The 12199-nt window shown below is 44.7% G+C and overlaps 1 protein-coding gene across 5 annotated transcripts in view; it reads left to right on the plus strand.

Moving 5' to 3' along the window:
• ddr2l (discoidin domain receptor family, member 2, like) overlaps positions 1–12199 on the plus strand; it is a 25623-nt gene that overhangs the window by 1765 nt on the left and 11659 nt on the right. For 4 of the 5 annotated variants that reach the window (XM_016661275.1, XM_016661276.1, XM_016661273.1 and 1 more), the window contains exons 2-8: positions 9860–9958; positions 10057–10159; positions 10458–10533; positions 10703–10855; positions 10989–11136; positions 11219–11327; positions 11397–11586. In XM_016661275.1, coding sequence (XP_016516761.1) covers positions 9898–9958; positions 10057–10159; positions 10458–10533; positions 10703–10855; positions 10989–11136; positions 11219–11327; positions 11397–11586 — 840 coding nt within the window. In that variant the 5' untranslated portion in view covers positions 9860–9897. Of the gene's footprint in view, positions 1–8822; positions 9100–9859; positions 9959–10056; positions 10160–10457; positions 10534–10702; positions 10856–10988; positions 11137–11218; positions 11328–11396; positions 11587–12199 lie in introns of those variants that run through there. The other variant, XM_016661274.1, reaches the window with a different exon arrangement.

Raw genomic sequence — 12199 nt, forward strand, 5'->3', positions numbered from 1 at the left:
TGGATGGATGGATGGATGATGGATGGATGGATGGATGGATGATGGATGGATGGATGGATGATGGATGGATGGTATCACCCTAAACATCCAGTTACCTGCTGATGGAGTCCACTGGTTGCTATGGCGATGTGGCTCCTGGTTCTGCTCTGACTCAGAACCAAACAGCTGCATGTTCTCCTGTCTTTCCCATGTTGGCTCTTTATGCTTCATGTTCTTTCTGAGCAAACTGTCTGACATCTGCGCTGGTTGTCATGGTAACTGAGACCTCAAAGCCTCCTTAATCTCTAATCTGATCCAGTTATTAAAGTTATTAATTCCATGGAAACCTGCAGGTTTCAACCAGCCGGGTTCCTGAGAAGCATTTTTAACTCTAATATGAACTTTATTCTCATGAATATCAGCGTTCAGTTGCTCTGTGGTGGTGCAGAGGTTCAGCACCAGCCACATATGGAGACCTTAGTCATCAGTGGCTGTCGCAGGTTCGATTCCCGGCCTGGTGACCTTTGCCACATGTCTTCCCCTTCTCTTGTTGCTCCTTTCCTGTCACTTCACTCTGAAATAAAAGCCACTAGAGCCAGAAAAAACATCAGAGTTAGATGATACTGTTTGATCCAAACTAAAGATTTGATTCAGTTTCTCTGTAAATCTGATGAAATAATTTTAGTTTAAACCTGCTGCAGCCTGCTGTGTTCCTATTGGCTGGCTGAATAAAGCTCCGATCTGTTGGAGGATCCTCTGGTAGAGAGAAGAGTCAAAATGTTCAGACTCTCTTCCATCTGAATCATTAATAACATCTGAACATTTCTGATAGCAGCAGGAATATTTTCTGTTTTATGAATTTATATTCTGACATCAGATCTTTGGACTCAATCAGCTGCAGCAGGACGATCAGATCCAGATCCAGACCTGCAGACGGGTCGGCCGATTGACCCGTGAAAGCACAGACAGGAAGTGATGGAGTGGAACAGGAAGTGATGGAGTGGAACAGGAAGTGATGGAGTGAAACAGGAAGTGGAACAGGTTGACCAGAACGATCTTCATGGTTTAAACACAGAATTCACTTTCACTACAGAAAGAAAGTTAAAAAAAAGTCAAAATACAAAAACAATTGGACAAGAGATAAACGTATTAATAAATGTATGAATACATTTACAAATAAAAACATCTTTGTTTATTGTGTATATTTTAATCAATCAAAATAACATCATCAGAACTAAGTGCAATACAAAGAAAAAGGATAAACCCAAAATAAAATAAATAATAATTGGACAAAAGATTTTTAGTGATATTATTTATTTATTATTTTAATTTAATAATAAATAAATGTATTGAACACATTATTTGTTGTTCAAGTTAAGAATAAATAAATAAAAGTCATATATAAATGTATTTAATTTAATAAAAAATATTTTAATACATCTAGATACTAAATAGAATTTTAAAATATTTATTAGCTTATTTACATGTCTTTTGTTATTTTCCATTTGTTTTAAAGTAGATTAAATTTTTTGGCACTCCTGCCATTCCATATAAGCGCGTTAGAACCCTGGATCTGAACCGGGTCTGGACCGGGTCTAGTCCCGGTCCAGACCGGGTCCGGACCGGGTCCGGACCCGGTCTGGACCGTGTGTGAACCGGGTCTGGACCGGGTGTGAACCCGGTTCAGACCCGGTCCAGACCCAGTCTGGACCGGGTCTGGACCTCTGAGCTGCAGACAGAACCTGGATGAGGAGCTGCTGCTCAGGCTGATGCAGGTTAAACCTGTTCTGATTCTGTTCATGAATTATTTCCTCGTTTCTCTGTGGTTTGGTGTTTCTGGGATGTTTCGTTTCTCCTGGTTTCTCATCGGGTTCTTTGTCAGCGGCTGCAGATGTTTCTGTTATCGGAGCGTTCTGCTGACTCAGCAGCTCCACGTCTGGAAGTTTGAAACGTTTCATCATCACGCTGTGAGGGAAACGCATCTGCAGCCTCAGAGCGGCTCCACTGACAGGTTCTGTTTGTGTTCTGGTTCTGATGGAGCCTGAGGCTCATCTGGACTCCTTCCTCCTCCTCCTCATCATCACCATAACAAACCTAGCTGTTTGTCTGAATCCCAGCAGTGAGTTCTCTGAGCGGGTCGGCGGTTCTGATCCGGCTTCAGGCCGGGGCGTCTCTGTTTGGTCAGAGAAACCCAGTGGAACTGGAACATCCGGTGTTCTGGATGAAGATGCGCCCATTTATCATCCTGAGCCTGGATGCTCCACATGTCTTCTCCCAGGCTTGTTGCCATGGGAACAGTCAGAGTGTGGGATGAGGCGGGGCCTGTTGACATGCTAACCTCATTGTGCTAGCTTAGCATGCTGATGTCGTCTGACAGCAGGATGTGAGGTCACGGTCTGAGGCGAGCTGCTGGCGCTGGGCTGGAGGAGGAACTGCTGGTGGACAGGAAGTGGCAGCATCATGCTGACTCCAGTGTCGTTCTGACCGGTTCTGGACAGCATGGTGAGGTTCTTCATGGTGAGAAGGAACCAAACTCTGGTCTGTCTGGACCGGCACGCTCTCAGCCTCACTCTGTCACACAGGAGTGACCTCTTGACCTCCAGCAGATCTCCAGCACCTGCTGCCTGTCAGAAACTATAATTAATAATTATCAGAAACCTTTGACACATCCAGCCAGTTTTACCGTTTAACTGTCCTCAACCTGAGCAGCTTCATGTTCACCTCAGCTGGATGTGAAGCAGCTCAGTTTGTGGTCCCATCAGAACCAGTCTCTGGTTCTGTTGGGGTTCTTTGGGTCTCCACGCTCAGGTTCCCAGGTGGGTCTGATTCATGCGGTGTCGGTTCAAATCCCTGCATGTTAAATCAGGGATTTGATTCAACATGCAAATCCCTGATTTAACATGGGATATGCAGAATGTGTACATTCTGCACTTTCTGCACATTCCTGCTGCTCAGCTTTGACCCGGTGAGCGGCTCGGTGCCGGACGGCCTCCTCCAAGGTTTCAGCTCTCCATGCCAGGCCGGCCGTCTCGGGTCGCTGCCCAAACCCAAACTGGAGCAGGAACTGAAGGGGAACTCAGGCTGCAGTCTGACTGACTGACTGCTCAGTTTCAGTCATGAACTGAAGGAACTCGACCTGCTGCCAGGCTGCCTGGTTCTTGGGCTTTTCTTCAGGTTGTACCTGAATGCAACACAGGTGGCGCTCTGCAGGGATGAGACTCAATACACTGGGTCATTCATAGATCATTATTGAATATGAATGTATATATTTTCATCCATTTAGTGTGTGCAGTGAAATCATGAATGAGGAGAATGTAACGATCTGATGAAGCCAGGACAGGATCTGCTGTTTGACCTCAGAGTCTTTAACTAAACCGTCAGAATCTGACCGTCCATTTAATGATGGACATAAATTCAGTCAGAGTCAAAGCAGTTTTACCTCAGCAGGTTAACTTTAATATCAACATTCATTTATTAGTAATAATTCCTAAAACAATGAGGTTTCTGCTGCTGTTTAAACATGATTTCTGAGTCGTCCAGGACATGAAACTGGAACTGGACGTCTCTTGTGTCTTTAGGGTGAAATGATACTTAATGCTGGAGCCATAAGTCATTTTTTAAACTTCCTAGTTTTCATTTCCATGTTGCTCTGCATCGTTCTTCCCTCTGAAAACACAAGAATACCTGAAAACTGTTTTGTCATTTAACTCAAACTCCCAACATTTCTCTAAATTAAAATTAAATATTTTCCCGTCTAAAAGCTCAAATTCATCAGATATCTGATTTTAATTTAAATTGTGGATCTGATACAGTAACAACTAAAGGAAGCATCATTACTTTATGTAAAGTTACCAACATAAGTGAATAATCTTTGGTATATTTTTAGCCTGACCCAAATAAAGAACAGAACCTCTGATTTGTTTTTGGTTTCCAGGGAAACGATTTAAAGCTGCGGTTGGTTAACGCCTCAACTTTTATCTGAAACTTTAAAACATGAATCTCCCTCCAACATGTCTGCCTCCTCAGGCATTTACTAACATATCCATGAATATGAGAATCACTTTTATGGAGAAGAGAAACTGAAGCAGAAAGTTTTCACGCTGAGAACATCTGAACGTTTCTGCTTCAGAGTTTGATAAGAGAATCTGTTTGTGTTTTTTATAAGGACGTTTTCTTCCTGTTCTGGTCCAACAGCTGGAACTCCTTCTTGGCTGACAGCGTCCCACATTCAGCACATCTGGAACAAACTGTTTGCTGTTGCATAATCAGAGCAGCAGCACCGACCCACAAACACAAAGCATCAGCAGGGCAGCATTCACTCCAGGACACGTTGACTTAAACTCTGCTTCAGGACACGTAAAGTCAGCTGAAACCTCTGAACAGCTGGAAGTTAAATATGACTTTATTTACCACCAAAAGGATCTTCCTCTAAACCAGCCTGGTGAAACCACTGGGTTGTCAAGTTTATCTCCATCTGGTCGTTATCTTCTCTGACTGGTTGGTTTGGTTCAGTCCAGCTGAAGGAGAAATGAAAACATGTTTGATGCGTCTTAAAAAACTTCCCCTGAATCCAGTGATCTGCATCAGTTCTGGTTTCACAGCATCTCATCCAGTCTGTTCATGGAAAGACACGACATTCCTGGGGGAGGGGAAAATGTTTCGCTTTACTTCATGATGTAGTGTCAAAAATCTGTTATTTATTTACGGCTCTAACCAGATGAACATGTTCATGGCGATGCAAATGAAACGGGACAGGAAGTGAAGCAACAGGAGGAACGTAGATCTGGAGGAACATTGATCTGAAGCGCCTGGACAGAAAGTTTCCTCAGAGACGTTAAAGAATCATGTTGACCGTTTCACCTGATGCTGTTTGCTAATCCAACATGGAGTCGGACACGTCGCTTAGCTTTGGGTGGTTTCATATTAAATGTGCTGTTTATCTCAAAAGAGTCAATAGAGATTTAATCACATCAGACTCAGTTCAGGTCTTCCTTATATCAATAAATCACTCACTGCTCTCTCCAGATGTTCCTCCTGTGTTTACCTGCAGCTAAAACCTTTTTCTTCCCAGTGTCTGAGCCAAGTGAAGCAGAGATGGTTGGACTGAATATGTTGCCTGAGATTTAACTTCTCTTATCCACCACATGATGAAACTTTCTGGGTCTGGGACACTTTGGTGGAAGAGCGTTTTGACGGCTACATGCTACAGCTAGCTAAACCCTCAGAAGGCAAAATCAGACTGACTGAAAAGTGAGACTTTCAGCTGCTTTCCTTCACCATAACTTGCTGATATTTTACCAAACACAGTTGCTAAGGGTAACAATGTGCTCATCAGAGTAAGAATGCTGGTCAGAACTGGAGCAGAAGTTATGCTCTCCATCTGAATTTGAGTTTTGATGAAAGTAGTTGTTCTGTACTGTTATTGACTGGTTTCCCTCAGAGCTCTTTTAAATCACTTGTTGTTTGCTGGTTTGTTAGGTTTCCTCCTGTCTTTCTAATCTTTCATGGTGTTACGTACTGATGCTTCCTTCCCATTTAACGAGCCGTGTAGCGTTGGTTCAGCTGCTGTTCTCTGTCTGCACCAAAAGCTAAAACCCAGAAGAAAAAGCATAAAGAGGATTAAATATCCCCTGCAGTTGGTATAAAGCAGGATGAGTTTTGATCCATATATTTATGATTTCATAGAGAAAGAAAAACCAGAGATGAACCTGGATGGAGTCAGCCTGTCCTCCAACGCCCCAAAATAAAAACAAAATAACTTCAACCAAATCTCTGAAAATCAGCATCTTAACCAGATAAATTTAAACTAACTTTGGATTTTTAATTATGAGAACACACTAAGCATAAATGCTCTAATACACTTTGACCTTTAACCTTAGACTTTAGCTTCAGGATTATTGCAAGAAGCAAAAGGCTGCAGACTGAGTAAACGGTTCTGGGCGTGTTGTGCTGCTGGACCTCAGGCAGGCCGTCTGTTCTGGCCTTTTGTCGGGCCGTCAGACGGATTTAACGCAGGTTCCTCTGCTGCTCTGCTCCCAGTGAACTCTGCCTCCTTCACCCCGATAAGCTGGGATCTGGTGAGGAGCAGAGCAGAGGGACGGATTCCTGTGTGTTTGTGTGAGCCGGAGACGGGCCGGGGAAAAGGAGCAGGGAGAAATCTGGGTTGCGTTGAATGTTTGGAATGTTGAGGCTTTTGGCTTCAGTTCGTTCTGACGAAGGAGGAGGAGGAGGAGGAGGAGGAAGAGGAGGAGGGGCGCGAGGACGAGGAAGAGGGAAACAGACAAAGGAGATAAGAAGAGAAGAGTGAAGAAGGAAAGGAGAAAAAAACTGGAAAATGTTGAGAGCAAACAGAGTAACTCTGTGCTGCAGCTAATTAACCAGAACAGAGTTATTTTAGATGATTGCTGCAGCAGAGCGGCTGAAGTCGATCCCATAAATCATCTGAAGCAGCTGAAAGAAATGTTTTAAACCTCGAGACTTTAATCATCTTATCAGAATGAATGTTGTTGATCAGGTTCTGGTTCCTTCATCAGTTCATAGAAACAGAGAAGAATCACCAAACTGTTTATGATCACAGAAGTTTGGTTTTTATTTTTATTCATCGCAGGAGGAAAAGCAGGAAGTCAAACCGTTTAACGTCTGACTTGTTTTGGGTTGAAGTGGGTTCTGGTTTGTCCCGGGTTCTGCTCACAGCCCGGCCCGTTTGCTGCGTTTCCTCTCTGCTGGTTTCCTGTCAGTTTAAGGTCAGTAAAGCTACCGGAGCCTGTAAGGAACATTTACAGCGAGGCGTCACCATGTTCATGTTAATGTCTGGTTTTACTGAAGGATTTTATTTATCTGGGGACCAAACGTGTCTGATTTTATTCAGGGATTAGAGATAAAATTAATCAGTTTGTGTCTGAAGCGTCATGCTGATGATGATGATGATGATGATGATGATGATGATGATGCTGATGATGATGATGATGATGATGATGATGATGATGATGATGATGAGGCAAACGTTCAGTAAATAATCGTTTTTCCTTGTTTTGTTGGGAGGATTCATGATGGTGAACGTGTTACTGAGTTAAATGTCTGCAGACTGAGTCAGGAATCAAAATGTTCCTTAATTACTACAAAACATCCCAAACTGTCACTGTTTTAATCCGAAATGTCCAGAATTTCAGCCTAAATGAAATAATCTGCTGCCTGGTTGTTGGTTTGGGGAAAATAACGGCTAAATCTTTGAGTTTTTGGGTTCAGAACATGATGCACACTGAGCCGAACCTGCAGAGGTTCTGCTGCATGTTTTTACTGGAGCCAAACTGTAGGGTGTAATACCACGAGCTGCCAGGCGTGGCGCTGTTTCAGGCCTGGTCCCTCACTGAGGCAGCAACATGCTGAGATATATTCTTATTATTTCTTTTACGGCTCCTAGAGGAGTTTTATTTCCCGCTGCGGAAAATATGTTTCAGATTATTTAAAAAATGTTTGAAATGATGTTTTGTTTGCAGATGTTTGGTCAGTGAACCGTCATCTGGACCCGGTTTGTTTTCGGTCCCCCGTGTCTTTCCCTCTGCTGTCATGTGATTTGAGCTGCAGAGATGAGCAACGGTGCAGGAATCTGAGCTCCGGCCAGAACATTACATAAAGCCGCTTCCTCTCCTTCGCTCTGCCTCCGGCTCGGCCTTTTCCTCTGGACCAAGTCAATAAAGTCACTTCCTGAGACCAAGACAGACGTTTCTGACAGAAATAAAGAGATTGTTTCAGGAGCTGCAGGAGGAAGTCTTCAGGTCATCAGATACTTTCAGGTTCAGTTTTGTTGAATAAGCAGCAGAATAAACTGAGGCCTGACTGGAACCGTCCCCAACATGTTGCTGCAGGTTTAGTTGCTGTTGGAGTTTCAGTGCTGAATGAGGTGAACCTGGAACCTGAGCTGAGCTGAGCTGCAGCTTTCAGGTCAAACATGCAGAGATTCTCCTGCAGGGTCTCAGTTTGACAGGAGAGACGTTTGTAAAGTTACAGTCAGAAGCTAAACGGGGTTTTATTTCTCAAGCTCATATTTTCATCATGTTATTCATTTATAAATTCTACACTTTCAAATTCATTTAGATATCAAGATAAATATTTCATTTACACATTTAATATTGAACTTTAAACTACATCTTTAATAAGGAAGATAAACATTTATCTCTGAGCTACTTAGTTTGCTAACTAGACATTTAGTTTAGAGCTAAATATTTAGCTCATCATCTAAATGTTTAGTTAGGCAAGTGAATCTGCATATTAGCTAAATATGAAAGAATAAAATATAAAACATTGATGAATTTTGGTCTTTAAAACCTCCATGTTTATTGGTACCGATGTGAAATGAATCCTCAGTTGCTGTTGGTGTTGGTGTTGGTGTTGGTGTTGCTGTTGGTGTTGCCGTTGCTGTTGCCGTTGCTGTTGCCGTTGCCGTTGCTGTTGCCGTTGCTGTTGCTGTTGCTGTTGCTGTTGCCGTTGCCTCCTTGATGCAACAGAAACGATTCAGATGTTTTGTTATATGTGGAGCCACTGAGCTTTATTCTAATTTAATTTACTTTTTTTCCACTCATCAGTTGAATACAAAGTATTCGTGTTTCTCCTCAGTCAAACTGTATGATCCAGATTATTTCACCTGTCTGGTGGCTGGATGGGTTTGTTCCTCATTTACGTTGGTTTTTACTTTAAACTTTAGGATTTTGTCTGCATTGCTAACATTTCATGCCATGTTGAAAGAGTTTTGGTTGTTAAATCTCAGAATTATAAAAGTTGTAATATCTAACATTTAAATGACCTTGTAAAGTTTAATGACCTTTTAAAACCATGGAAAGTTCAGCTTCCTGCTCTCTTCTTCTTCCCTTCTTTGTTCTCTGGACCTTTTCTCCTTCCTTCATTTCTTTCTGCCTGTTTTTCTTTTACTTCTTATCAGCTCAGCGTTCCTTCTTCCTGTCTTTGTGTCCGTCCCTCTCTCCCAGTTTGTCCGGTCCTCATTCTTCCCCCCCTGTCCAGCTGTTTTCCCTGGAGAGACGTCCGTCCCTCTGAAACGGACCTTGGCAGCAGAGAGGGGATCAGAAATGAATGTGGAGCCTGAGATGTTTCTGTTGTGTAACCTCAGTGAGCGCGCCGACAGCAGCAACATGATGAAATCACACAGAAACCGTCATTAATTCAGCCGTTCAGAGACGCTGACCTGCAGCAGGAAACACAAACAGTTTGGTCGAGTCTCAGAACCAAACAGTTCTGCATGTCCTGGACCGGGTCTGACTGTAATAAATAAAACCCGTCTGTCGCTGCATGTCGTAAAAGGAATGTTGGATCTTTGTCTAAAATGTTTGAAGGCTGAAGACTGGAGTCCTGAATGTTTCTGCAGGACCCTGAACCCTAACCCTCAGCTCTGTGGGATTTGTATGTTTCTAAAAGTTAAGGTCAGAAAATCCCACATCAAACTGAAACTTTCTGGATTTCTGGTCACCTTGGCAACAAACACAACATGCTGAGGATGCGCGGCTCACATCCTGCTGGATGGATCATGTAAACTTTCCTGTTTCTGTGAATATTTCATTTTTTATGATCTTCTGTGTGTCAGTTTGACTTCAGTAACTCCTGGTCCTGGTTCCGGTCCTGGTTCTGGTTCTGGTTCTGGTTAAAAGACAAATTCAAACTGTTCAGAGCTTTAGAGGAAAATTTCTCTCTAAAAAAGTCAAAAAGTTTCCATAGATAAAACGAAAGGTTCTAAATGCACATGGAGAGAAATCTGCTCCAGTTCATCGAATGAAGATGGAATCTGATTGGAAATGTAACATCTGTCTCTGATCACTACATAAAAACCATCACTGATGTAAAAGTTTAATAATTTTTCCTGTTTTCCTCTCAGAGATGTAGCACGCCTGCTGGTGTGACCGTTGGACCATCATGCACCTCTTCCTGCTGCTGATCCTTCAGCTTCCAGCAGCCATTGGACAGATCGATCCAGGTGAACACGCTGAGACAAGATGGCCGCCCCGATGTGGCCCAAACCCCCACGGTTCTGGAACCTCTGAGTAAAACGGGTCTGTGTGATTCTGTGTTCAGAACATTGTCGCTATGCGTTGGGCATGGAGGACGGACGGATCCCCAACGAGGACCTGACGGCGTCCAGCCGGTGGTACGAGACCACCGGGCCGCAGTACGCCAGGTCAGCCAGGCTTCATGGAGCCGGAGACTGGAAGGAATATCGGTTTTTGTGAAATCATTTTAATGTCATTTTCTATCATAAAATTTTAATGCCCCATTGAATAAAATGTAATAAACCTAAACAAAAATAAAATGATGTCTCTAGGAGAATCTGTTTTACTGTGAAGGGTTGTGAATGTGATGTGGCTGCAGCACAGTGGAGGTTCTGGGTTCGAATCCCAGCCTGGTTCCCTCTGCATGCCGTTTCCAATCAAACCTTGTGAACCTTCAGACTTTTTTCCAACATGTTTGACTTGCAGGCTGAACTCTGAGGACGGAGACGGAGCCTGGTGTCCTGAAGGGCAGCTGGAGCCTTCAGACTCTCAGTACCTGCAGGTTGGTTTCAAAAGGGTCAAAGGTTAAAAATCAGTCTGAACAGCAGCTCTGCTCTGGCTTTAGGCTCTACGTGGTTTAGATGAGGTGAAGGTGGTGAGGAGTGGAAGGTGGAGCAGGAAGTGATGCTGCTCATTCAGACTGAAAGGTTTGAACTGACGCTCTGCTGCAGATCGACCTGCGCAGACTCACCTTCCTGACGCTGTTCGGGACTCAGGGTCGGTACGCCAGAGGTCTGGGGAAGGAGTTCGCCACGCATTACCGCCTGAACTACAGCCGAGACGGACAGCTGTGGAAGTCCTGGAAGAACCGGCTGGGAAAGGAGGTGAGAGACCCGAATACAACAGAACCAAACAACTGGAGCTGGACTGGAGGGAACCAGTTCAGACTGGTTCACTGAGTCAGAGCCAGGTTTTACTCTGTCAGTAAATTTTATTTTAGACTTTTGTTTCCTTCAGGTCCTGGACGGAAACAAAGACACCTACGGCATTTTCTCCAACGACCTGAAGCCTCCGATCATCGCGCGCTTCGTCCGCGTCATCCCCGTCACCAGGCTGTCCTCCACCGTCTGCATGAGGGTGGAGCTGTACGGCTGTCCCTGGGACGGTACGCCGCACGCTGGGCAGAGATCCGTTTCAGGTCATGATCATGAAGCAGAACCCTTCAGGTTTCTCCCTGCTGTCTGCAGACGGGCTGCTGTCCTACAGCGCTCCAGAGGGTCAGCTCATGATGGCGCCCGGTAACCCGTCAGTAATCAGCCTCAACGACTCCACGTACGACGGCGTCCACGAGAAAAGGTCAGAATGTTTAAACAGCAGCTGGTCCAGCTCCCCGTTCCCTCTGACTGACGGCGTCTCTCCTAACAGGAAGCTGTCCGGAGGCCTGGGTCAGCTGACGGACGGCGTGACGGGCCGCGACGACTTCCTGGCAATCCGCCAGTACAACGTGTGGCAGGGATACGACTACCTGGGCTGGAGGAACGACACGCAGGGGACTCAGGGATACGTGGAGATGGAGTTTGTGTTCGACAGGCTGAGGAACTTCACCTCCATGAAGGTCTGCAGCTCAGCTCTCTTCTCATTTCACTCAGACTTTAAAACATCCAGAAAGTTCACAGTTACAGTGTCATGAAGAAAATCATCAAATAAATTCAAATATCAGACAAAACTGACCAGAGAAAACTCAGGAAGTTGTCCTGACCACACCGGCCCTGGGTGAAAGTAATTCCTTTCCTCTTAAACCCAGAATTAACTGGGATTAACCACTTTCTCTGGTTGCATTTAACTAACCACACCAGGCCTGATTCCTGCCGACCTGCAGAACAGATGAGGCCCAAAGTCCCTGACATGTATCAGTGGGGAGACGTTACAGAGACTCTGAGGCTTCGGGACAAACATGATCCAAACATGGAGGAGACATGGAAGAGTGGAGAACCTTCCCAGGTCGGGCCGACCCACCAGAATCACCCCAACAGCTCATCAGAGGCTCTGGAGGTCCAGAAGAACCAGAACATTCAGCTTTAAAGGCCTCACTGCCTCAGTTAGAGTAGAACTAAACCCTGCTGTGAACACCTGGCCCCGAAGGTGTGGCCACGAACGCAAGGCCCCGAACGCGTGACCCCGAACGCGTGGCCCCGAACGCGTGGCCCCAAAGGCCTGGCACCGAACAC

Source organism: Poecilia formosa, unplaced genomic scaffold, assembly GCF_000485575.1.
Source record: "Poecilia formosa unplaced genomic scaffold, Poecilia_formosa-5.1.2 Scaffold320, whole genome shotgun sequence".
Classification (NCBI taxonomy): Eukaryota; Metazoa; Chordata; class Actinopteri; order Cyprinodontiformes; family Poeciliidae; genus Poecilia; species Poecilia formosa.